Raw genomic sequence first — 27,359 nt, 5'->3', positions numbered from 1 at the left:
GGGGCACAGAAGAGTGAGTGAGGCCACTGTGCTAGTAATACCCCCAAGTAATACACTAACTCTCTTTCTTTAGCTCTTCCCATCATGATAGTAATTCTAGACACACAAAGACTGAGTGAATGAATGAGTAGATAACTAGAAAAAAAAATGGGAAGAATTATGCTCATGCACTTCATAACATCATGTCTTCTCTGAAAATTTTTTTTACAAAAATGGTTGAACTTATATATTGTTTTCACTCAAAATACAACAGACAAATTAATAGAGGTCATTGTCCAGTGGTTTGTTGGTGCATGTTCAGGAAGGCAGGATTTCTCCCTGCTGCCTCCATCTGCTCCAAACAATACAGCTCTCCAGATGCAGGTGTTTCAGCTCATGTCTTTTATACCTTCCCGGTCCTTCTGACAAGACATTCACTTCCACTAGATGATAACTCTGCTAGCTGAAGTTGTTGCTGAATGAACCCCGACACCATCACAAACCACTTCTGTGAGAAAAACAGTGGATTGTCTAGGATGACTGTAATCTTACAACACTCTAATACCCCAGTCAATGGATGTATGTTGCTTCCCATGGCACAATGACTTTTCTGAGTTTTGGACCTAATTACACATCCATAATGAACTGGCAGCTTTGCATTAGCTGAATCAATGAAAATATAAATGTTTAATTTTTAAATATTTTGCTGATATCAGTATGAATTTCTATACTTGAATTTGAATGAGCTTAAGTTGGAATAACATTGGTTCTTTTAATTTTTAATGGTCCTCCCTCCCTCCTTCCTTGCCTTCTTTTGTCTGTGCAATTTCACTTATTTATTTATTTTTGATCATGAAACTGTAAACAGGTATTTGAAGTGAGGAAGCCCTGCTATATCAAAGCGCTGCTGTATAAAATGGCCTGGAATTCCTGAAATCCCATATTATGAGTCTGTTTGTTCTGAGTTTGAGTGAAGCTTCTGTTACAGAGCCTTTGAAAGAAATCCTAAATGACAGAAAAGCAGTAATGTAAAACTATTATTTTTATTGAAAATACATCTACAAAGTAATGTTTCTCAGTCCACTCTGGGTGCATACCAATGAGGGATGGGGAAGGGAATCTTTCTATAATACCCGATTTCCATAAGAAACAAAGTTAGTATAAAAAAAGATCCCATTCTTTGTGACACAATTCATTTTTCTCAGCTGATGTCATAGAAAGACAGCCATTTACATTGTCTTTGCAATGTATTTCCAAACAAAATCTTAACAAAAATTAAATAGTTATGCCATAAATTCTACAGTTAACATTTATACACACATTCTGACTACAGTATATATATAAAAATATCTCTAATTACATATCAGAAAATATCTGTCTGTATCCTAGATTTGCATTCTGTTAGCAAAAAACCCCCACCCCGTACTTGTTTTCTTTCAGTCAGAGATTCAGTTAGAGCTTTGTAGGTTTGACTGCTCAATACTCTGTATTAAATCCTGCTCACTTAATTCACTGGAGAGCTCCTGCTTGTATTGTCTGGGTTACTCAACTGGAGAAAACGGGTGGGAGTTTTCAGTCCTAAATAAAACAGTCTTGCCTCATTGCTCTAAACATGGAAAAAGGTTTGCCTTCAACCAGCATGCTGACATTTTCACTACAGTTACTTGTACACCATATTTCAACAAGGCTAAGTGCCAGGTCCTGCACTTCACTCACAACAACCCCATGCAATGCTACAGGCTTGGGGAGGAGTGGCTAGAGAGCTGCCTGGCAGAAAAGGACCTGGGGGTGTTGGTTGGCAGCCGCCTGAACATGAGCCAGAAGTGTGCCCAGGTAGCCAAGAGGGCCAATGGCATCCTGGCATGTATCAAGAATAGTGTGGCCAGCAGGACCAGGGAGGTGATAGTGCCCCTGTATTCAGCACTGGTGAGGCCGCACCTTGAGTACTGTGTTCAGTTTTGGGCCCCTCACTACAAGAAGGACATCGAGGTGCTGGAGTATGTCCAGAGGAGGGCAACGAAGCTGGTGAAGGGTCTAGAGCACATGTCTTATGAGGAGTGGCTGAGGGAACTGGGGTTGTTTAGCCTGGAGAGGAGGAGGCTGAGGGGAGACCTTATTGCTCTCTACAACTACCTGAAAGGAGGTTGTAGCGAGGTGGGGGTCGGTCTCTTCTCCCTAGTAACGAGTGATAGAATGAGAGGAAACGGCCTCAAGCTGTGCCAGGGGAGGTTTAGGTTAGATATTAGGAAAAACTTCTTCTCCGAGAGGGTGGTCAAGCATTGGAACAGGCTGCCCAGGGAAGTGGTTGAGTCTCCATCCCTGGAGGTGTTTAAAGAACGGATAGATACGGTGCTTGAAGACATGGTATAGATGGACTTGGCAGTGACAGGTTGACGGTTGGACTCGATGATCTTAAGGGTCTTTTCCAACCTTGATGATTCTATGATTCTATGATTTATGTTCTTTTAGTGACAAGAGCAACATATTGCATATTTTTTTGAGTGGCAACTGGGACATTGCAAGAGAATCCTTCATTTCTGTCAGAATTCTTTGGCAGAGGGAGGGAGAAAGAAGAGAAATGAACATTTAAATAAAAAAGATCACTCAGCACTATTGTGCCTTTTGATTTATATTTTGCCATTCCCCCAACTGTAACTGCATTATAAATCTTTCCAGTTTAACCTCTATAATAACACAAGGCAAAAAGGAAAAAATGCATAATTTATATTTCTAAAAAAGGGCTTCATCAGGGAATAATGTTGAAATGAACAAAAAAAGCCACAGGATTAAAAGTGCATTATCTCCCTTTTTTCATTCTTTCCTTATCTATCCCCTGAAAGAAACATACAATATTGCGCTTTAAAATCCTTTCTAATTAAAATTTCAACATTTATTATAATATTTACCATTTTGCAATTTATATATTTTTCCTAGTAAAAAGTAAAAAAGCATCCATTACTTTTACTTTCTAAAGGGTTATTTTTTCTTTTTGAGATGCTGCTGATTGATAAACACACAAGGATTTTGAAATTTCACATTGAGATAGGAAACCTTCTTCTCCAGATGGAAAAATATAAATCCAGCTAATAGCTTTATAGTTTATCAGTGGAATGACCAAGCATTTGGAAGGTTTCCAATCAGAAAACCTCCTGTTGGTCTCAGGGATTCAGATTTAGAATCCAGTCCCTTTAGTATCTGAGCATCTCACCCTTCTGTACTTTCTGCAGAGGGCTGGCACTGCCTTCTATTCTTATTATTGCTTATTTAGATAATTGGCGTACCCAGAGCATGCTATCTTTTTTTTTCAGAGACATGAAGACACATTTTCTGTCCAGAGTCAATACAGCCTAGGGCCTTGCTCCTACAAAAACACACATAGATTGTTCAACTAGGTTGTGATGTTGAAATTAAGGGGGCAAATACAGAGTGGAGGTACATACATACATACGTAAATGTTTGCAAGTCAGTGGGAGCTGACTAGGCTAAGTTTTTGCCAAGATCAGGTGAAGCTAATGCAAAAAACTGTGTCCAGATAAAATCACTTTCTCAGAAATATTTCAGCTGAGCTGATAAAAGTGCTCATTGTGGGTATCTTTTCTTTATTTACACATATTCTCTTTTATCCTTTCAATTAATGTCCTTCTTTTTATTGTCCTGCTGGTATTTGAACAAGGATATAACACTAGAGAAAAAAAAAATCAGATAAAAAGCAAAAACCCAGTTAATTTACTTAGCTGGATGCAGTTATCAAGTTAGAAGTACTGATTGTATGTTTATAGATGTTAGGAATTTTGCAGCAGGTATTTAAAAAATAAAACCATTTTCAGGCTCTGTTATCTGTTTTTACTTTCCAGTTCATTAAAAAAAAAACAACAAAAAAAGAAAGAAAAAGAATAAGATCACATTTACAGGACTGAGTAGCATATACACTGATTTTATTTTTTTTTTTATTTAATTGACAATCTCTCTTTATTTATCCTCAGTTAGTACATGTCTAGCAGGACCGATGTTGTTGCCTGTTAATTTTTTTTTTTAAGAGGGAAGCCAACATATACCTTGATCACTGCAAATTTGGAATATATTTTCATTAATTCTTTCCAGTGCTAGCATAAAGGGAGAAAAGAAGGAATACGTGAACTTGGTGAATTCAAGGTATAAATGGCTGGAAAAAGTGTGTGTTTTCCACACTTGTAGTGTTGGACTCATGTCTTCTTTACCCTACATCTTGGTTTCACTATCTAATGGTTTCTCACTCTCATTTTCTTGTGAGATCAGTTGGTATGGTTTCTTCATTTCATTCTCCTCTATCACGGAATTACCCATCTCAGCATCCCTGTTTTTCAGCTCATGCCGTGATAAATGTTCAACAATTCCTGCTCCAATGGAGTCTCCCAAGACATTGGTAGTGGTACGGAGACGATCCCTAAGGAGAAATAGTAAGTTAGCCTTGACTTGATCACTTGTTCAGGGAAGCATGCAGACTAGCTGTTAAAATGGCCTTTAAATAGCTACTAGATGATTCAGCAATTTTATGTGTATTCATTTATCTGACCTGTTAATGCCATGATTCCTTCTACAGAAATTAACAAATATATTAGGATTTGGAGCCACAGAATGTGTTAATACTCTTGGCAGCTTCACAGCAAGAAACAGCTGTGTGATGAGGATGACAAAGGGAGCATATGGCAGATGCTTCTTGGAGGCATTTCTATACTTTGGTGGTTTGGGTTTATATCCTCTGAACATGTGAGCCAATGAGAATCTACCTTGTTAGAGTCATTTCCTTCCTGACCCTAAACTACGGTCAGTAATTTAGGGTGGAATTCTGCTAAAATGATTCAAAGTAAAATACAATGATTCAGCCATCTTAGAGGGTTCTGCCCAGAAGATGTAGGAGGCAACTTGACGAGGAGTGACTGGCACTGTTATTTGATAAGCATCCACCTACGTAAGGTTGTGGGCATGTGGTTAGATAATCATAGAATCATACAATGGTTTGGGTTGGAAGAGACCTTTAAAGGTCATCTAGTCCAACCTCCCCTGTAATGGGCAGGGACATCTACAACTAGATCAGGTTGCTCAGAGCCCCATCCAGCCTGTCCTTGAATGTTTCCAAGGATGGGGCACCTACCACCTCTCTGGGCAACCTGTTCCAATAATCATTCGAAGACATTACATTCTGATAATGACATGGGCAACTTCTTGCAGGGATCACTTGAGAAGACTGAAAGGTAAAAGCCTCTGGAAACTATAACTAATAGAGGTTAGATGAAATAGAGGTTGGAGGAAATGGTCTGCCTTTGATTTAGTTCCTGGACCTAAGGGATTTCCCCATATACCTACAGGTGTCAGTTAGTCTTTTACAGACAGGAATGGAAAAAACTGAAGGGCAATACATTGTGGTGGCTGGATAAGAGAGTTACACAACTCGTTTTCAATTCTGTGTCCATGGGGTAGATATATGAACCTTTCCTGGATTAGATAGTTAGCAGGGCTGCAATGAACTGGGTTGGGTCTGAACCAGCTCTGAGCCTAATTGATGGAAAGGTTTTCATTGACAGCCTATGAAAAATAGAAGACTAAAGCAATTTTTTGCTGATTGAATTACAGTGTGTCTGAAAGTTTTGTTAGTACTCTAAGGATCCAGGTTTCTAAGTAACCCTTTTGCATGCAAGACAAACCATCATTAAGTAACACCTCTCACCATCTGCTCTAAGAAAATACATTAATCGCAAGAAATTGTGATTCTTTTTAACACTTCTTTCCAACTGCCTTCCACAGCAAAAGAAGTACACCACTGATCACAGTGTTGCCAAAATGTCCCTGGCTATTGCACTTCTAAATATGGTCTAAGCCCTTAGTGACTCCATAAAAATACTTACAAGAACCAGTCCACTGCAATGATAAGAGTGATATCATCTGTAGGCAAACCTACTGATGTAAGCACAATGACCATGGTGACCAGTCCAGCTTGAGGAATCCCTGCAGCCCCAATACTGGCAGCTGTAGCTGTGATGCTGTGCAAAGAGATGGCAAGAGCAATTAAGTGACTTCCGTATTAAACTCTCCTTATCATCTGGCAAACATTAAAACCAGATATGAAGCAAGAAAGCATTTGCTCAGTAGTAAAGAAAAAGACGAGCCTAGTCCCTAATCTGAACGGTACACAGATGCAGGGGAGTGTGGACCTTAATCCAAAATGTTTACACTAAACCTTTATCCAGAACCCTGGAAATGTGATTTTGTTAGGTGTTAAATCCCTTACTAGATGCTAAGGGCCAGACAAAAACATAGCTACATGCCCCCACCCATTGAACAAACTCACTCCACAAACTCAAACATGTTAAAAGAAAAGCTGAGGAGGTAATTTTGTCCTGGCAGATCTAATGCAAGAACTTTTATTCTCTGTCCATCTCACTATAACTTCATGTTAGGTGAAGTATCTTTCCTCCAGCAGTTGGCATTCAGCCATCAGAAAACAGAAAGCTGCCAGAAACCCTGAATCATAGAGTCTAGTAACTTGATAGAAATATGCTTGTTCGCACCTAGTTTAGGAAGAATTTGTTTTGTCAGGTGATTTGGCAGGGAGCAGCTCTAGTACTAATGAATGTGGAACTATTGCCTCAGAGTGTGAAGACAGAGTTTTGCCTTCTGTTGATGAATATTGCATTAAGCTGGTGTTTTTTATGGAGAGAAGCACTTTTGCTTGAAAATCTTCTACATTCCCAGTTCACCATATCTGAACTTTCAGTGTTTCTGAGTGATAAAATACCTGTCTCTTTGTCCTACAGTGTCCCCCTCTCCCTTTGCTGACATTTCTTTCTTCTGCACATGTACCCATCACCCTTTTCTCTTAAACTGTTTGAGTAACATAATAAATTAATGCAGATCAGTTATCATCGAGTGGTACTTAGCAGGTTGTTTGCTCTTCTATTTCAAACATGAAGGCTTGTGTGCTTGAAAACATACCTATCTTCTCCAACTCTATCAGCTGGTGTAATAAAAGGTATTACTGCTCCTTACACAGCTTGCTCTACTTGTATCCTGAGACCATCATGACTAGGAAAACACTACCTATCCTAGCATTAGCACTGTACCATGCCACTGTGATGCTCTTATGCTAACTGCTTTGTACATGCATTAGAAACTATCTGGTACTGATTGTAAGTCTACAGCTCCCAAAAGCTGAACAAGTTCTTAAGAAAGAAAATTTAAAAGTCATTAAAAACTATTCTTGTTGACTCTACTAAGTCCAGTGATAGGTGTGTCATGCTACATTTTTTTAAAGGTTTACCTAGTGGAGAATATGTGCTGCGGGCCCTCTTCTGTGCAGATGTAAATCATTACAGTTATTCAGCTACTGTAGCAATTCTCATTTTTAGCTCTAGATGCTTTTGTTTAATCCCACATATAATGACAAGAAGGAGTCATCACAAAGGTGCTTTTATTAGATGTAGGTAATAATGGCTTCTGTACCTGATTGTGATAATCTGTCCAAAGTTCAGATCAAAGTTGTTAACCTGTGCAATGAAAATTGCAGCCAAAGCCTCATATAAAGCAGTTCCATCCATATTAATTGTAGCACCAACTGGGAGTACAAATCTTGTAACTCGTTTGTCCACTCCATTTATTTCTTCTAGACACTTAAATGTAACAGGTAGTGTTGCAGAACTGAAACAAAAAGAAAGAAGGTAATACATGATATAAATTCTACAAAGACGGAATGAAAAGAATGTCATGCTTTGTGATGACAAGATAGATTGTTCTAATTGTCTTAATTTTTATGTGATCTACCAGAATTTTTTTTTTAAAAATGCCAAGGCTGGATTTAAACACTTCTAATGATGATGGTTCTCCTGATGCTCTTGGAAGGTTTTTCCAAGGTTATTTACTGTCCAAGGTTAATTACTGTCACTCTCTATGTAGTCCCTAGTCCGAATGTGTCCAACTTCAGTATTTTGTCACCAGATTTTGTTATACTTTAGCATGCTAGGCAGAAGAATCTATTTAAAAATTACTGCTTCCTGTTTTTGATGACATTGAGTTATGACTGAATCACCCCTAAGCACTGTTTTCCTGAATTTATACAAATTGAGCTATTCAACCCTTCAGTAAACAGCATGTTTTCGCATCTTTATTTGCTGGCTCCCCTGGAAAGGGCATTCTGATGGACGATGATTGCATTATTTTACCACTTGTGGGTTAACCCCAGTAGGCAGCTAAGCAGCACACAACCACTGCCTTCCCCACCCTCCCGAGTTTATTTTCTCTTAAACTATGTTGATTGGCATTAGTTATATTATCTTCCTTTTAAAACCATTATTAATCAAATTCCCTTTTAGGCATTCCACAAATTTGCAAAGATTGACATTAAAATGTCAAATGTGAAACTAGTAATTGTCCCTCTCTACCCATTAATATACTGGCATAATTTTTTAAAATCCTAAAGAGCTTTTTCAGTGAGACAAAACTTAATCAGATTCTACATTAATGGTCCCAATAGTGTCTCATCCAGATCTTCAGAATAATCCCAAACACCAGGGTCTTGAATTTAGTTATATGGAATGGCTGACTGAAAACATCTGTCTTTAGGAGATGCTTTTAAAATCTGTTAAAATGGAAGGTGTTTTATGAAAGGTCATATGGTGTAGAAATATATATTTGATTACAATAATGTTTCTTTTCATCATAGACGCAAACAGGTTTTTTATTCATATGAAGTCCCTATGATTTCATCAACAAAGAGCAAAAATGGCATTTCTATTGCATTTCTGATATCCATCACTGGCTATCAGGATTTTGAGCACAGAATGTCACCTGCCAAGAAGGGCTCTCAAGCTCTCTCAGAATCTCCTCTGAACCTTCCTGTTTGCTGCTCCATTTTGCCATGCACAAATGTAAAACTTCCCTTACCAGCAGCATCCTTTATCAGCAAGCCATTACAAACTACTTACAAATCTCAAACACCAAAGCTAATCAAAGTCACAAGGGTTCCAGCCATACAGTCTGCATCACCAAACAGACCTATTTCTTCTCTGTTCAAGGGTTCTCATAGAGAATAGACTTCAAGTCAATATAATGATAATAATCATCTCTGTTGGAGAGCAGCGGAACTGAAATAAAGTGCCCAAGTGAATATTTGAATATGGAGTTAACCAACTACATTAGGCAAAATTGTTTCTCAAACCAGTAATATTATAAAAACAATATGGCCTTAAAATATTGTATTATACCTGGAAGACGTTCCCAAAGCTGTGACTAATGCCTGGATTAGGCCTCCAATAAATACCCAAGGGTTCTTACGAGTGATCAGGAAGTAGAGAAGAGGTAGGACAATAACAGCATGAATTAGCAAACCGATGATAACTGTTACAGTATACATGGCAAGCTGACCACCAATCACACCCATATCTTCCATCTCAACAATTTTTCCAGCAATCAAGAAGAGGATTCCAAGTGGAGCATACCTGAAAATAAGAAATCAAATTAGTATTGCACTGAACAAAGTAGAAATCCACCCCCCTATCCATATCTTTTGTGTTTATATGCATGCATGAATGTAGGATTTTGCTGGTAGGATGACTGTAATTATTCAGAAGCAGCCCAAGAGTTTAACTCTTTAACTCTTAACAGTTTAACCTGGATGAAACCACAGCAGTGAATGTTTCTGATAGTCTCTGTTGGATTCAGGATCTGGTAAGGATTTCAAGAAGACATATAGCATGCCTTTCAGACATGTAGGGAGATGAGCTCCCTTTGGAATTCAAATGTCATTTAAAAGCTAGTTTAGCCAAGTCTGTTATAATTCTGTCTGTATGAACGGAGGCTCAACCAATATAGTTGGAGACTATGCCAAGTGCCCAGTTCTATTGTCTCTCCAGTGTTGTTTCCCATGTTGTTGGGGAAGGAACCCACACAGAAGGCTAACTTCTGCTGATTTCAAGATGCTTCTGACCATGCCCCATTTTATCCAGTGGGGCACTGGATAAATACTTTAGCATGAAGACATCTGTATGACAGAGGTTAGCTGCATTGTGGGACAGCAAAAAAGGTGGTATAATATGCTTTTTCCTGTCGGCAAGCACAGCTACAGATGAAGAAGGAGCTAATGCTGAGCATAAATCTCTAACATAATCCTGCTGCAGCTGGACTTTTGATACAACCTTATTTCCATAAATGTCCCCTTGTCTTTTTATACTAAGTTACCACAGAACAAAATTTATCCAGCATATCTGTCCTGGTTTTGGCTGGGATAGAGTTAATTTTCTTCCTAGTAGCTGGTATAGTGCTGTGTTTTGGATTTAGGATGAGAATAATGTTGATAACACACTGATGTTTTAGTTGTTGCCAAGTAGTGCTTACACAGTCAAGGCCTTTTCAGCTTCTCATGCTCTACCGACTGAGAAGGCTGGAGATACACAAGAAGCTGGGAGGGGCACAGCCAGGACAGCTGACCCAAACTGGCCAAAGGAATATTCCATACTATATGATGTCATGCTCAGTATATAAACTAGGGGAAAGCTGGCCGGGGGGACTGCTGCTCAGGGACAGACTGGGCATCTGTCTGTTGGTGGTGAGCAATTGTTCTTCATTTGCATCAGTTGTCTTTCTTGGGTTTTATTTCTCTCTTTGTTATTTTCCTTTTCATTACAATATTATTATTATTATTATTAATATTATTATAATATTTTGTTTCAATTATTAATCTGTTCTTATCTCAACCCACACGTGTTCTCACTTTTACCCTTCCAATTCTCTCCCCCATCCCACTGGGGGGGGGTGTAGAGTGAGCGCGAGTGGCTGTGTGGTGCTTAGTTGCTGGCTGGGGTTAAACCACGACAGTCCTTCTTGGCATGCAACATGGGGCTCAAAAGGTTGAGATAGCGACAGATCTGACCAGAGCGTGTTAAAACAAATTTGTGATAAGCATTCATTATGTTAGCTTAATAGCCGCTGGTCACAGTGTTGATTCATTTGCTCCCAGAGTTGTTGTGCGTGTTCTCAGAGCTGTTTTATGTAACATCTTACTTGCCGTATGCAAGTTTATTGTTGCTGTTTATCACCTCTGGGAGCTGGATTAAAGTTATTGCTTTGCTGTACTGTGTAACACTGGCTTATGGCATGATAAAATTATCGGTCATGAGATTGTACTCAGCACTGCCGTCATCCCTGTACTTTGGGAGCCATGTCTCAGAAACTATTAATAATTACACTTTTTACCTCTTCTTCTAGAACCAATCTATGGAGGAGACAGAGGAGGGACACTTTCCCCTGCTCCTTCACCTTCCCTTTCTCCTTCAGGCTAGTTACAACAGCTCTTGAGAATTCTGAATATCCTTGGGATGTTCAAACCAGCATGTTCCTATTGCTATGTCTCCTGCATGTGGTTCAGGTCTTGTTTAGGGTTAAACAACTATTTAAGAATACCACCCAGAGATCTGCCCCGAGAGTGGATAGTTATGAATGACAGGGTGCGTGGGATAGTATGGGCAAGTGCCTAGGACAGTGGGCACCTCCAATGTTTTGGAACTTCACCCCTGAACAAGTGCAAAATCCTGAAAAACTAATAAAATATTTGGAAAAATTATGCTGTCACCCTGGCGATTCCAGAGAGACACAAATCACTGCAATGTGCTGGGGCCTGGCCCATGCCTATCGAGCCCTGTTCAACACTATTCAGAACCCTCAAGGGGAAAGGTCTCTGGATCTGACGACAAAACGACAGGCGCTGCGGCTATGCCAGCCCCTGCGACAGGCACTGCAGCTGAACCAGAGAACCAACCTGTGCTGGTATCAGTCGCCCCTATACAGAAGAAGAAATCTTGGAAGCGAAAGTCAGCTCATTTAGTAAGGGATGAAGAAGCTTTTCCTAAGAGGGAGCCGGAGGAAGAAGCATACTGCCCCGCCAGCAAGGAGGCAGACTACTCTAAAAACAGGGCCATCAAGAGAACAGGAGGAGGAAGAGGAAGAATTCCCCACTTCCCCCCGAGGAAGATCTCGGTGGGAGGGTTCCTCCTCTTCCTCGGAGGTAGAGGAAGAACTCATAAACGAGACAGTAACCACCCAGTCTCTATCCCTGAGTGATCTGCAAGATATGTGAAAGGATTTCAACTGGCGAGCACATCATCACCTGGCTGCTCCGATGCTGGGATAATGGGGCCAGTAGCCTGGAATTAGAGGGTAAGGAAGCGAAACAGCTAGGATCCCTTTCTAGGGAAGGGGGCATTGACAAAGCAATTGGAAAAGGGCACAAGCCATCAGCCTCTGGAGGCGACTCCTGTCAGGCATGAAGGAAAGGTATCCCTTCAAGGAAGATGTTATATGTCACCCAGGCAAGTGGACCACCATGGAGAGAGGTATCCAGTACCTGAGGGAATTAGCTGTGCTGGAGGTGATTTATGGTGACCTGGACAACGAGCAGTTATCCAAAGATCCAGATGAAGTTCAGCGCACACGACCCATGTGGCGGAAGTTTGTACGGAGTGCACCATCATCGCATGCCAACTTATTGGCAGTAATGACCTGGAAAGATGAAGAAGGACCAACGGTGGATGAAATGGCTGGACAACTCCAACAATATGAAGACAGTCTCTCTTCCTGTCTCGGCTGTGGAGAAATTGGTCCAGCAACTCAAAGAGGATATGTCCTACTCCTCACCTGTACGGACCAGTATCTCGGCCATTAGGAGTAAGCGTCCCTCTGCTCAAGAGAGAAGATATAGAGGGTACACACCACAGGCCACGCTGTGGTTTTACTTGCATGACCACGGAGAGGACATGAGGAAGTGGGATGGAAAACCTATCTCGACCCTAGAGGCACGGGTAAGTGAGTTGCAAGGAAAAAAATTACAAAAGGGGGTTCTTCCAGGAAAATTGCTGCTCCAGTTTCCAGTGGGCAGTTCCCCAGACAGAGCAGAAGGGCTGATCTTACTCCTGATTGTAATGAAGGAACTCCTGACTCGCATTTACAAGAAGTGAGTAACGAATGCTATGACCGGGACTAGAGGGGCCCTGCCTCCAGCCAGGTGGAGGAAAGGGACAACCAGGTGTACTGGACTGTGTGGATTCGATGGCCTGGCACATCAGACCCACAGGAGTATAAGGCTTTAGTAGACACCAGTGCACAGTGTACTGTACTCATGCCATCAAGCTATAAAGGGCAGAACCCATCTGGATTTCTGGAGTGATAGGGGGATCCCAACAGCTGACTGTATTGGAGGCTGAAGTGAGCCTAACTGTGAATGAGTGGCAGAAGCACCCCATTGTGACTGGCCCAGAGGCCCTGTGCATCCTTGGCATAGACTACCTCAGGAGAGGGTATTTCAAGGACCCAAAAGGGTACCGGTGGGCTTTTGGTATAGCTGCCTTGGAGACAGAGGAAATTAAACAGCTGTCTACCCTTCCCGGTCTCTCAAAGGACCCTTCTATTGTGGGATTGCTGAGGGTCGAAGAACAACAGGTACCAATCGCTACCACAACGGTGCACCGGCAGCAATATCGCACCAACCAACCAAGATTCCCTGATTCCCATCCATAAGCTGATTCGTCAACTGAAGAGCCAAAGAGTGATCAGCAAGACTCACTCGCCTTTTAACAGTCCCATATGGCCAGTGCAAAAGTCTAATGGAGAGTGGAGACTAACAGTAGACTATCGCGGCCTGAACGAAGTCACGCTGCCGCTGAGCGCTGCCATGCCGGACATGATAGACCTTCAACATGAACTGGAGTCAAAGGCAGCCAAGTGGTATGCCACAATAGATATCGCTAATGCGTTTTTCTCAATCCCTTTGGCAGCAGAGTGCAGGCCAGAGTTTGCTTTCACTTGGAGGGGCGTCCAGTACACCTGGAATCGACTGCCCCAGGGGTGGAAACACAGCCCTACCATTTGCCATGGACTGAACCAGACTGCATTGGAACAGGGTGGGGCTCCGGAACACCTGCAATACATTGATGACATCATCATGTGGGGCAACACAGCAGAAGAGGCTTTTGAGAAAGGGAAGAAAATAGTCCAAATCCTTCTGGAGGCTGGCTTTGCCATAAAACAAAGTAAGGTCAAGGGACCTGCACAGGAGATCCAGTTTTTAGGAATAAAATGGCAAGATGGATGTCGTCAGATCCCAATGGATGTGATCAGGAAAATAACAGCCATGTCTCCACCAACCAGCAAAAAGGAAGCGCAAGCTTTCTTGGGCTTTTTGGGTTTTTGGAGAATGCATATTCCAAATTACAGTCTGATCGTAAGCCCTCTCTATCAAGTGACCCGGAAGAAGAATGATTTCAAATGGGGCCCTGAGCAACGAGAAGCCTTTGAACAAATTAAACAGGAGACAGTTCATGCAGTAGCCCTTGGGCCAGTCTGGGCAGGACAAGATGTAAAAAAATGTGCTCTACAACGCAGCCAGGGAGAACGGCCCTACCTGGATCCTCTGGCAGAAAGCACCAGGGGAGACTCGAGGTCGACCCCTAGGGTTTTGGAGTTGGGGATACAGAGGATCGGAGGCCTGCTATACTCCAAACGAAGAAGAGATATAGGCAGCATATGAAGGGGTTCGAGCTGCTTCGGAAGTGGTTGGTACTGAAGCACAGCTCCTCCTGGCACCCTGACTGCCAGTGCTGGGCTGGATGTTCAAAGGGAGGGTACCCTGTACACATCATGCAACTGATGCTCCGTGGAGTAAGTGGATCGCACTGATCACACAACGGGCTCGAATAGGAAACCCCATTTGTCCAGGAATCTTGGAAGTGACCATGGACTGGCCAGAAGGCAAAGATTTCAGAATATCACCAGACGAGGAGGTGATGCTGTATGGAGTCCTGTACGACAAGTAGCAGAAGCTGCTGAAGGAGAAGGTGAATCGAGCCAATTTGCAGAAGTGAAGGCCATCCAGCTGGCTTTAGACATTGCTGAATGAGAAAAGTGGCCAATGCTCTGTCTCTATACTGACTCATGGATGGTGGCAAATGCCCTGTGGGGGTGGTTACAGCAATGGAAGCAGAGCAACTGGCAGCGCAGAGGCAAACCCGTCTGGGCTGCCACACTGTGGCAAGATATTGCTGCCCAGGGAGAGAACCTGGTTGTAAAAGTACGTCACGTAGATGCTCACGTACCCAAGAGTCGGGCCACATCAAAACAACCAGCAGGTGGATCAGGCTGCTCAGATTGAAGTGGCTCAGGTGGATATGGACTGGCAACATAAGGGTGAATTATTTCTAGCTCAGTGGGCCCATGACACCTCAGGCCACCAAGGAAGAGATACAGCATATAGATGGGCTCGTCATCGAGAGGTGGACTTGACCATGGACATTATTGCACAGGTTATCCATGAATGCGAGACATGCGCTGCCAAGTGGTTCAAGCCTCTCTGGTATGGAGGACGATGGCTGAAATATCAATATGGGGAGGCCTGGCAGATTGATTATATCACACTCCCACAAACCCGCCAAGGCAAGCACCATGTGCTTACAATGGTGGAAGCAACCACCGGATGCCTGGAAACATATCCTGTGCCCCATGCCACCGCCTGGAACACTATCCTGGGCCTTGAAAAGCAAGTCCTATGGTGACATGGCACCCCAGAAAGACTTGAGTCAGACAGTGGGACTCATTTCCGAAACAGCCTCATAGACACCTGGGCCAAAGAGCATGGCATTGAGTGGGTATATCACATCCCTTATCATGCACCAGCCTCCGGGACAATGGAACGATACAATGGACTGTTAAAGACTACACTGAGAGCAATTGGTGGTGGGACATTCAAACATTGGGATACACATTTCGCAAAGGCCACCTGGTTAGTCAACACCAGGGGATCTGCCAATCGAGCTGGCCCTGCCCAGTCAAAACTTTTACATACTGTAGAAGGGGATAAAGTCCCTGTAGTGCACATAAAAAATACGCTGGGGAAGACAGTCTGGGTTACTCTTGCCTCAGGCAAAGGCAAACCCATTCTTGGGATTGCTTTTGCTCAAGGACCTGGATGCACTTGGTGGGTGATGCGGGAGGATGGGGAAGTCGGATGTGTACCTCAAGGGGATTTGATTTTGGGTGAGAATACCCAATGATTTCAATTGTATGATGTTAATTGCTATATAATGCTGCATGTCATCACTTCTATGGTTGCTATATGCCATATCAACAGTATTATAGTAAAAATCATGCAGATTAATGAAGAATAAATTTTGATGAAAACCGAGCAAAGTGCAGCGATGATGGAACTGGACAAGTGCAGAGGTGATGGAACCAGAACTGGCTTCAGCATGCAACAATCCAACACCACACACCATCTCTCCTGCCTTGAAGGACTACTATGACAGATAGAGCCCAAAGTCATGGACTAAATTAACTCGACAGACATTTTAGAGTGATGGCCCATAGACTTAGGGAATGATATATGTGTATATATTAAAAGACAGGAAAGGTGGTGGTGATTAATTGGGATGTATTGGAAAGTGTGGGACCTGGGCATGACATAGATGGTATGGAATAAGGGGTGGATACTGTCCTGGTTTCAGCTGGGATAGAGTTAATTTTCTTCCTAGTAGCTGGTATAGTGCTGTGTTTTGGATTTATTATGAGAATAATGTTGATAACACACTGATGTTTTAGTTGTTGCTAAGTAGTGCTTACACTAGTCAAGGACTTTTCAGGTTCCCATGCTCTGCCAGGTGCACAAGAAGCTGGGAGGGGACGCAACCAGGACAGCTGACCCAAACTGGCCGAAGGGATATTCCATACCATATGACGTCATGCTCAGTATATAAACTAGGGGAAAGCTGGCCAGGGGGGGCCGCTGCTCGGGGACAGACTGGGCATTGGTCAGTTGGTGGTGAGCAATTGTTCTTCATTTGCATCAGTTGTCTTTCTTGGGTTTTATTTCTCTCTCTTTTTGTTATTTTCCTTTTTATTACAATTATTATTATTATTTTTATTATTATTATTACTTCTACTACTACTATTGCTACTATTTTATTTCGCTTCAGTTATTAAACTGTTCTTATCTCCGCCCATGAGTTTTCTCACTTTTACTCTTCCGATTCTCTCCCCCATCCCACTGTGGGGAGGGGAGTGAGCGAGCAGCTGTGTGGTGCTTAGTTGCTGGCTGGGGTTAAACCATGACAATATCTCAATTGCATTTTCAGCCATCAAATCCATGTAGAAATGTCTCAGAAGTAATAATTGTCATCCACTGCTTTATCATCTTATGTGAGCTCATAAAGAAGGAGAAAAGATTTTTGCTTTTTATAGGTGTTTCCTGGCAGAATAGAATTTTACTTACTGGAAAAAATATACTTATTTTTAGTTTTGTATCTAGTACTACAACATACGTATGTGTGCTCTTGGGTAGTTTTTTACACTTTTGGATTTGATTTGTTTGTTTGTTTGTTTGTTTTCTGTAGTAAAGAAGGCAACAAGACATAATTAATTTTCATAATTAACCTTCTACCTGACAAATAATGAATCATCATTGTTGAAAAGACTTCATACCTAATGTTTGAAGGAAAAGGTATTGTTTTTATTTACCCGTTGAACACAATAAAGTGGCAAAATTACGTGTGTCTGTAAGCAGTGCAGCTACAATGCAAGGACATACATATACACTACACAACTGCAGGAACCAGGTGTGTTGGAAACTAATGATAACAAGGCCTTGCTATGTAGAAATAAGATTATGGGAGAGGTTTATTGTTTTCCTTTAGTGAAGTCAGAGTAGGTTATAAGGAAACTTTTATAGCATACTGTTGCGATCGCTGTCTTTATGAAGACATAGAATGGCTCTGTATAAGCTTGGCAAATTCTGCCATATACCCTGATTTTTTTGTGTCAAAAGCTAAACACACTGAATGAATAGGTATGTTTGGGCAAATTATTGATATACAGAATTACAGTTCTTGAGTTCATTTATGAAAAAAGCTACAAGGTAGTTAAGATCTGATTGTCTGACTTCCTGCCACACAGACTCTTTCTATCCAGTGCATGACTGTGATGAAAAAATATTGTTAGTAACTTAATATGGATTTTATCAAAGAGGCACTTACCACATTATTAGGGCTACCAATCTCATGATAGCCTCATTTAGGCTATCAAAGAAGTCTTTTAATGCCTGACCTTGCTCCTTCATGCTTCCAATTACCAGGCCAAAGCTTATTGAGAAAACCACCAAGCCAAGGGCATTCACTCCATTTACAGAACCTGGAACAGGAACTATTTCCTCTTTCATTCGCGTGAGGGTTTCCATTGCTTCTGACACATTACTTAATATGGAAGCCACTGTGGATGTGTCATTGGATGAAATATCTACTTTAAACATTCTCTTTTCATAGTTAGTTTTGAACTGGTAAGACAAAAAGAAAAGAAATATAGGAATTCTGTGAATTATAGCAAACAGGTAAAAATCACACATTAAATTATTAATTACTATTGTAGGACATTTGAATTCTTTGTGTAATATTTGTTGGTAGAATGTACTGTTATGAAAACCTAGCTTTCCTGAAAGCAACAAAAATCCTTATTAACTTCAAGAGCTAAAGTTTCACCTTTAGCTTCCAGAAGTTGTATTCTCATAAATATGTCAAAATCAAAGACGCGGATTTGTCATGCTCATGAGTTTTGTGACAAAACTATTGATTCTTAGTTTGCATTTTTATAAATTGTTATTTTTCCCAACAACTTTTTCCCAACTGTTAAATAAATAGGCCTTTTTTGGCTAGTTGAAATATTTTCATGTGCTTTGGAGTTTCCTTACTTTTTCATCTTTTTGAATTGGAAAAAGTTAGAGTGAAAGTAACTGAAATATAACATAGTTCTTTTTTCCTTTGCTATGGAAAAGCCATTAGTTTTGTCTGCTTTGCAGTAACAAATCACCACTTTTCTTAATTAAGAACCTTAAATAGTTCCATTATGGAAAGGGCAAATCAATTTCGAAATCTCAATATGCTCCTAAATGTCTACTTTGAAAACCAGTCTTTCACCACCTAATACTTTACCAAAGAGAAATATGTATCCTGAATATTTCTCTCTGGGCTCAAAAAGCCCTGCAGTCATGTCCTGATTAAATTCTTTTGAGCAAAGAATACTAAATATCACTAGTAAAATGTTTCTAATGTATCTCAGGATGCTAAATACCATATTAAAGCAATGGGATGCTGGTGTCAAGGTTGTTCACCAATTTTGGATTTTTATTCCTTTGAGCCTGCCAACAAAAAACCGCAAATATTAAGTCCAGGAGCTGTAGTATTATTAGTAATATTTGGAAACTGTTGCACACTCTTAAAGTATTTGAGCGAAATGGAGTACTTATGACTAAGATGGGAAACCTGAATATCAGCATCTAGCAACACTGACCTAATTTTCTGTTATTTTCCACACCTGAATAGTTTTGATGCATTCCACATAGTTGCTGTATCCCCTGAAGGCTTCAAGCCTTTCAGAACTTCAAGTAAAACTTGCTTAGAGGAGATTTATGGAAAATGTCTGAATAAGATGTAGCAGAACAAATCTCCATGGAGGTTAGATATTCTTGAGTTTTAAATGAAATTTGCTAAAAAGTTTTAAGACTTGGGCTGTGGTTAGAGTAGACAGCTGAGCTGTTCCAACAGTTGGCTGACACGAAAAAGCACAGTTCCACTTCCTCACCCCCTCCCATCCAACCTGTGATAATTTATCCTTTGTGTCAGTTCTAGTTTGATCTCTCCATGAGTCAATCCTACTCTTTAAATTTGCAGAAAACTTGTCAAGCAAAAAAGTAGCCATTTTTTGGTAAAGGCTATGGAGGTGAATCAGCTCACTCAGGAATCAGATGAATGCCAGAGAGGGCAAAACACTGAGACAGGGACTATACAGCCAGGGAAGGAGGGATGGGATTGCCTCTTTAAGTGACAGAGAGGTATTAGAGTGGAAATTATCTAGAAGTTACCACTGAAGGAATTTTATTTCAGTCGTGACAGGAGTGTTAAAATACTGCCTAACACTGTACATCAAACAGTTTTTTTTTAAAAAATGTGTGTGGGTATGATAATTGTGTTATATGTATATTTTTATTACTGTTTTAAAGTAGGAAAAAAAGTTAGGTAAAAAATCCTTAATGCAAATATCTGAAGGGTGTAATTATGCTGGACTTGTGGGCATGCAGATTAGACAAACATAAAAAAGGAAGCTGCTTAATGAGGACTGGAATTAAAGCCTAATTTTCTACTGCATTTCCTATTCATTTCCTACTTTCCCTAGACACATCATAACTGTCTTTGTCCTGATTCTTCTCCATTACCCTCAGGTCCTACCTATTTGACTAGGTCAAAAGCAACACGATACAGCTATTAGACAGTGTTAGATGTGTGCTGCCTGGCTGAATGTCTGCTGCCTGTTGGAACAGGTTAAGAGCTAAGTCATAAATTGCTTTTCTTTCAGTGACAGCACAATTTTGATTTCTCTGAGACTTGTCCTCCCCCTCCCTCCTCTGTCAAATTAGGTTGGAATTGGCCATTGGGCTCAAAAATTACAAGAAGGGACTGAGAAAAAGTTGGGCAGCTACAGGGGAGAAAGCACAATCACAAGAAGTTTCTTACCTTTAAAAACCCAGTTAAAAATCATTTTAGGTTATAATAAGCATATTCATTCTTTTTTGTGCTGATTCTGGAATTCTGTCCCAGCAGGAGGATGCCTTTAATCCTTTATCAGTTAAGTCTCTTTAGGGATATAATATGGATTTTAGGACCTCACTTAGCAAAGTCTGTTTTTGTTTCAGCTACTAGACTGGTACACAGAGATGTAGATCTTATCTGTTGACTCATCCTGTTGGTCAGACTTAAGTATTCAGAAATGTTAGCTTTAGCCTAAGGAGACTAGTCTTTGTAGAACCCTTTCCAGAAACAGTTTATTTAGAGTGAGATTCAAAATGGCAATCTGAGCAACAGGAATCAGAGCAACTTTATTTGCTCTGAGACAGTCATTTGAGCTAGTCTTTCTTTCATTATTGCTAAATGAGGTTAAGGATAACTTTGTGGATGTGTCTCTCTTCTTATGCTCAAAGTTGTCTATCAAAAGTCATGAGAAGGTTCCTGGTGAAGCAAAAGAAATTAAGGAAAACCAAATATGGGAAATGCAAAGGAGATATCTACCAAAGAAAAAGTGTAGGTTGAGGTTTATTCTTGTTAGTGCTTTTTCAGGTGACACGTAAGGCAAAATACAAGATTGCTTGACCACCACAAAACAAATGTTCTGTGTGTGGAATGGTAAAAAAGCCAACTGTTTATAGGAAGTGACAGGATGAAAGAGCACCTTCAAGAGGACAGGAAATGTCAAAGGTTTTGAAATAGATGAGATAATAGCAGAGTTGACTATTACTGCCTGACCAACCTAGTGGCCTTCTATGATGGAGTGACTGCATCAGTGGACAAGGGAAGAGCTACGGGTGTCATCTATCTGGACTTCTGTAAGGCCTTTGACACAGTCCCCCACAATATCCTTCTCTCTAAATTGGAAGGATATGGATTTGATGGGCGGACTGTTTGGTGGATAGCAAACTGGCTGGATGGTCGCATCCAGAGGGTAGTGGTCAATGGCTCGATGTCCAGATGGAGATCAGTGACGAGTGGTGTCCCTCAGGGGTCCGTACTGGGGCCAGTGCTGTTTAATATCTTCATCGATGACATAGACAGAGAGATCGAGTGCACCCTCAGCAAGTTTGCAGATGACACCAAGCTGAGCGGTGCAGTCGACACGCCTGAGGGACAGGGATGCCATCCAGAGGGACCTGGACAAGCTGGAGAAATGGGCCTGTGTGAACCTCATGAGGTTCAACAAGGCCAAGTGCAAGGTCCTGCACCTGGGTTGGGGCAATCCCTGGTATCAGTACAGGCTGAGGGATGAAGGGATTGAGAGCAGCCCTGAGGAGAAGGACTTGGGGGTACTGGTGGAGGAAAAACTGGACATGAGCCGGCAACGTGCGCTCACAGCCCAGAAGGCCAACTGTATCCTGGGCTGCATCAAAAGAAGTGTGGCCAGCAGGTCGAGGGAGGTGATTCTGCCCCTCTCCTCTGCTCTGGTGAGACCCCACCTGGAGTACTGCATCCAGCTCTGGGGTCCTCAGCACAGGAAGGACATAGACCTGTTGGAGAGGGTCCAGAGGAGGGCCACAAAAATGATCAGAGGGATGGAACACCTCTCCTATGAGGAAAGGCTGAAAGAGCTGGGGTTGTTCAGCCTGGAGAAGAGAAGGCTGCGGGGAGACCTTATTGCGGCCTTTCAGTACTTTAAGGGGGCTTATAAGAAAGATGGGGATAGTCTTTTTAGCAAGGCCTGATGTGACAGGACAAGGGGTAATGGTTTTAAACTAAAAGAGAGTAGATTCAGGCTAGATATAAGGAAGAAATTTTTTACGATGAGGGTGGTGAAACACTGGAACAGGTTGCCCAGAGAGGTGGTAGATGCCCCATCCTTGGAAACATTCAAGGCCAGGCTGGATGGGGCTCTGAGCAACCTGATCTAGTTGTAGATGTCCCTGCCCATTGCAGGGGGGTTGGACTAGATGACCTTTAAAATTCCCTTCCATCCCAAAGCATTCTATAATTCTGTGATTCTACTACTTTGCAGAGAAACTGGTGATAGAGATAATTTTGTGAGCTTTTATGAGACCCCTACTTTCAGGCAGATCCCTGCTGTATCTTGGTAGGAATCAGAGCTACCAGCTGTTCATTTAGCTCAAACTGACATTCTAATATCACACTGTGATTCTGCAGATCCTTGTTCTTTTGCAACATTCACTAATGGAAGAAATTAGACAAAGAAAAACTGGTCATATAACACATTGTAGGCTTAGGGGTCTCAGAAGAGCTGGTTATGTTTTACTAGAAGTCCAGACACCGACACTGATATTCTGTGATGGGCTAGACAACATCACTGAAGTCCTGTCATTTCTGAGGATGTTTGGTGCGTTTTGTCTCCAGGCAGAGGTATTTTTGCCTGGTAAGATTTTAGATGCAAAATACTCATAAAGTTTTTCTTAAGTTCATGTATAGAAAAGAAATTAGGAACAAGGTAAATATTATTTGATATATATTAATACTAATAGCTTTCTATTAACAACCTTATCTGCAAGTAAAATATAAAAATAATGGCATTTCTGAACTTTGTTACAAGACAGTGCTAATGAACAACTTCAAAAGGAATTTTAATTATCTCATTATGAAATAGACAATATATTTACTTTCTTGCATAATATAGTGAATTAGTTGTTTGCACTTTTATTATTCTGGCCTCAAATTCCACCTATTCACAACAGAATGACCCTTCCCAAATTGTTAGACTGATTCTGCTTCTCTTGATGTCCCAAGTTCATTTGTGTTTCTTTTGGCTTTTGATATATCCCCAGAGCACAGCAGAAAGAACAAGCAGTATCTGCCTAACAAGCAGGCTGCATACAACTGCTTAGCTGCATGATAGATAGCATCTTTGAATTTAGCAAAGAAAGAGAAATGAAGAAATAATGGTTAGAGTTGAAAGATAAATCCAAGGATTTATTTAGATATCCCCAAATTGTGGGTCAATATAGGAGTATAGAGAAGATTTTGAACAAAGTAATCTAGTTTTAGGTAAGTGTGGAATATTTATCAGCAGTCAGTCTTTTCAGATTCTCCTGTTACTGATAAAAATCACAAAAGCCCCCAAACAATCAGTGCATAGTGAAGGTAGCAACATATGTCATATGGAAATAACCAGCACCAAAAAGAATGCTGTTTGAATTAACAATCTGCTATTTCCAGTGATCCCTATCTGCCACTGATTTAATTGGAGGAGGTCCTGATAGAGAAAGGGTGCCAACAGGACTTTGATCTTTCACAGGGAGAGTAACTAGTGGAGAACAGAGTGAAGCTAAAGCTCAACATTTTCCAGATTATTCTTTTTAACTTGATCTGCTAGGCAGAGGTGGCTCTTTGTCCCCCTAGACTTTCCTGGGGCATGGGGCTGAATGCCACCAGCTAGACCTGAAATGTTTTTTCTGATTCACAGCTGAAAGGTTTGCATGTAAGGATTTCCTTAGCTTTCCCATGGTAGCAGAGGAGCTACAGGGGTGGCTTCTGTGAGAAGATGCCAGAAGCTTCCCCCATGTCCGATAGAGCCAGTGCCAGCCGGCTCCAAGATGGACTCGCCGCTGGCCAAGGCTGAGCCAATCAGTGATGGTGGTAGCGCCTCTGTGATAACATATTTAAGAAGGGGGAAAAAACCCCGCTGCACAAGAGCAGCCAGAAGAGAGGAGTGAGAATATGTGAGAGAAACAACTCTGCAGACACCGAGGTCAGTGAAGAAGGAGGGGGAGGAAGTGCTCCAGGTTCCAGAGCAGAGATTCCCCTGCAGCCTGTGGTGAAGATCATGGTGGAGCAAATGTCCACCCTGCAGCCCATGGAGGACCCCACGCCTGAGCAAGTGGATGTGCCCTGAAGGAAGCTGTGACCCCATGGAGAGCCCACGCTGGAGCAGGTTTTCTGGCAGGACCTGTGGCTCCGCGGGGGACCCACGCTGGAGCAGTCTGTTCCTGAAGGACTGCACCCCATGGAAAGAACCCATGCTGGAGCAGTTCGTGAAGAACTGCAGCCCGTGGGAAGGGCCCACATTGGAGAAGTTCGTGAAGGATTGTCTCCCATGGGTGGGACCCCACGCTGCAGAAGGGGAAGAGCATGAGGAGGAAGGAGCTGCAGAGACAGCGCATAATGAACTGACCACAACCCCCATTCCCCATCCCCCTGCGCTGCTCGGGAGGGGAGGAGGTAGAGAATTCAGGAGTGAAGTTGAGCCCAGGAAGAAGGGAGGGGTGGGGGGAAGATGTTTTTAATTTTGTTCTTATTTCTCATTATCCTACTCCATTGTTAATTGGCAATAAATTAAACTAATTTCCCCAAGTTGAGTCTATTTTGCCTGCAATGGTAATTGCTGAGTGATCTCTCTGTCCTTATCTCGACTCACGAGTCTTTCGTCATATTTTCTCTCCCCCTGTCCAGTTGAGGAGGGGAAGTGATAGAGCAGCTTGGTGGGCACCTGACAGCTAGCCAAGGTCAACCCAATACACTTTCTCTCCTACAGGGGCTCCTCCTGGCTTCTGGGATCTACAATGAGGGGGGCTGTTTTGGAGGGGAAAGGGCATTTTGTTCCACCATTCTTTCTGTTTCTGGGGAAGAAAATGTGCAAAGAAGAGGAAGAAGAAGCAAGAGGAGGCAGCTTTGTTTGTCTCACAGACTTGCTGGGAAAAAAGAACAGGAAAGGCAATCCAAAGGACCAGAAGAATAAATGAGAAGCAGCAGAAAATTTAGGAAGATCCTTCCTAAATGTGTCCTAAGGTCCCAGTCTTCCTTCCTGACTCTTCTTCTCCCAGCAGTAATCTTATAAAAGCTTTCCTAACACCATCTAGAAGCCCTCCCCACCTTGGTTACCCCTCTCCACACAGCACTTCCATTTCATTTTGCAGGAGAGCAATTCCATGTCCAGAAAACTAATTTTGCTTCACTAAAATGAATAACGCAAAGGAAAGTACAATTTTCCACATGTTAGTGTTACAAATTTGAGTAACAGTTGATCTTTTGAGGTTAAAAAGCTTTGAAATGATAGTTGGTCCTGTGTGTTAGTGGAGCTGCTTTGGGAGGTGCTTGCTACTGATGGAGAAATAACAGGTTCAGAATTTGCTGTGATTTGAATGTGGAGTGTATATGCCAGTGATGGTTTCCAGGTATGCAAATCTGTGGATCAGTATTACGCCTTTGAGTGTGGACTACTATGAGTAGTAGTGTGTTTTGTGTTTGGGTCAGCAAACATGGTGTTATAGAACCAGATTAGTGCCAGATGGATCATCCTTCTTAAATCTTCTGAGAAACATATGAAAAACTTGATGTAAACTTTTGAAAAGAAAGTTATGGAGTCAGATGTACAAAGTCATCTGGATACCTATGAATCTTACACATACTTGTTTCTCCTGTAAAATGTTTTTAGTGTAACAAATCTGGTTCAACAAAATAACTTATGCCTAAAAATCTAGGGTTTTGTACTTGATTCAAAAGGTAATAGTATCAGTATGACAGATTTAAAATCCTGGTGTTTCAGTAAGCATATCTGCTGATGAAAGTCAGAAAAAACTTTCATTAAACATTTCCTGGTTTTTGAACCATTTTTAGGAGATCCCTTTAAGCTGTAAAGCACATGAGAAATACAATATACTTAATGTAAACAGAATCTGCAGGACATCTTTAATTAAGAACATAGATTTAGGACTGCTAGTCACCGAGTTGAGTTTCCTGTAGTTGTAGGATACCTTATTGAATGATTTTTTCAAGCCGTATCTTAAAACTGATGAGGTAGTTTGTTCCCACAACTCCTAAATGAAGATTTTTCCGGGACCTCACCTTTTAAGTAATGAAGGTTAAAAACCTTACTAATTCCCACTTTAAATTCAGTCATAGTGTTTTCCATTTCTTCTTGTATAAACATTTTTTGTTATCTTATACAGCTCTGTTCCCACTTTTTTTTTTGTATCTGAATAGTTTCTAAAGCAAGCTTCTTTTTGCTTTATACACTGTGTTCTTTTGAACAGCAACTCCTCTCTTCATTGTGCTTATTTTACATTAATCGTCCTTGAATGTAATGATCAGAATATACCCAGTATTCCAGACAGTCACATTCCTCTTGTTTTATTTCCTCTCTTGGAGTTATGTCACCTAACATATCCTAGAGCTGAATTAGAGGGGTTTTAATTTTTTTTTTTTCTTTCTGATGATGACTTCCCATCTCAAAGCAGAAATTGCAGTTAATTTCTAAATGTTTATTTCACATGTGATGAAAAGCTACCAGGAGATAACTGAACATGCCAATGTCTGCAAGAGCCAATTCACTTTGTTCTTGTGACTTTATAGTGTTACAGTGTGCCAGGGACATACTACCTTCTTTGGTGTTTGTTAGATATCTCGATACAAAGTGCTTTGACTTTCTTGTCATCTGTAAATTTCATTGTGTGCATCCTGTGGCAAAGTCATATCAATTGAGATATGCCCAGTCCTTCAGCAACTTCCATTGCTATCTCCACAAATTTTACAATTCTCACAATAATCTTATCCCCTGCTCAACTATTTCACTTCCCTTGTATTAAAAACTGTTTTACAGAAGTCTAAAGAGATTAGAGCCATTGCACTTCTGTGGCACCAAAAAAAAAAAAGAAAAGAAGAAAATGAGCAATCTTGTGGAAGAAAGATGGAAGATTATTCTGGTACAATCTGTTTCAGAAACCCAAGCCGTTCTTTACCTTTTTTTTCATATATTTTTCATTTATTACTAAGTCTTTAGTCTTTACTTCAAGGTACGTGTATCCTTCGGTACAACCAAGATCAGACTAATGGGTTATTAAC

At 41.3% G+C, this 27,359-nt stretch overlaps 1 protein-coding gene across 2 annotated transcripts in view; it reads right to left on the bottom strand.

The window, feature by feature from the left end:
* Nucleotides 1-1,003: 1,003 nt before the first annotated feature.
* LOC104020628 (excitatory amino acid transporter 1) overlaps nucleotides 1,004-27,359 on the bottom strand; it is a 93,244-nt gene continuing 66,888 nt past the window's right edge. For both annotated transcript variants that reach the window (XM_087770754.1, XM_087770755.1), the window contains 5 exons: nucleotides 18,018-18,313; nucleotides 9,213-9,446; nucleotides 7,456-7,650; nucleotides 5,862-5,996; nucleotides 1,004-4,402 (listed from right to left, as the gene is read on the bottom strand). In XM_087770754.1, coding sequence (XP_087626880.1) covers nucleotides 4,198-4,402; nucleotides 5,862-5,996; nucleotides 7,456-7,650; nucleotides 9,213-9,446; nucleotides 18,018-18,313 — 1,065 coding nt within the window. In that variant the 3' untranslated portion in view covers nucleotides 1,004-4,197. The remainder of the gene's footprint in view (nucleotides 4,403-5,861; nucleotides 5,997-7,455; nucleotides 7,651-9,212; nucleotides 9,447-18,017; nucleotides 18,314-27,359) is intronic.

This window comes from Nipponia nippon, unplaced genomic scaffold (genome assembly GCF_047370975.1).
Source record: "Nipponia nippon isolate SJK-2023a ecotype South Korea unplaced genomic scaffold, ASM4737097v1 scaffold_33, whole genome shotgun sequence".
NCBI lineage: Eukaryota > Metazoa > Chordata > Aves > Pelecaniformes > Threskiornithidae > Nipponia > Nipponia nippon.
The sequence above is the reverse complement of the archived record's forward strand: the minus strand, read 5'-3'. Positions and strand labels throughout refer to the sequence as shown.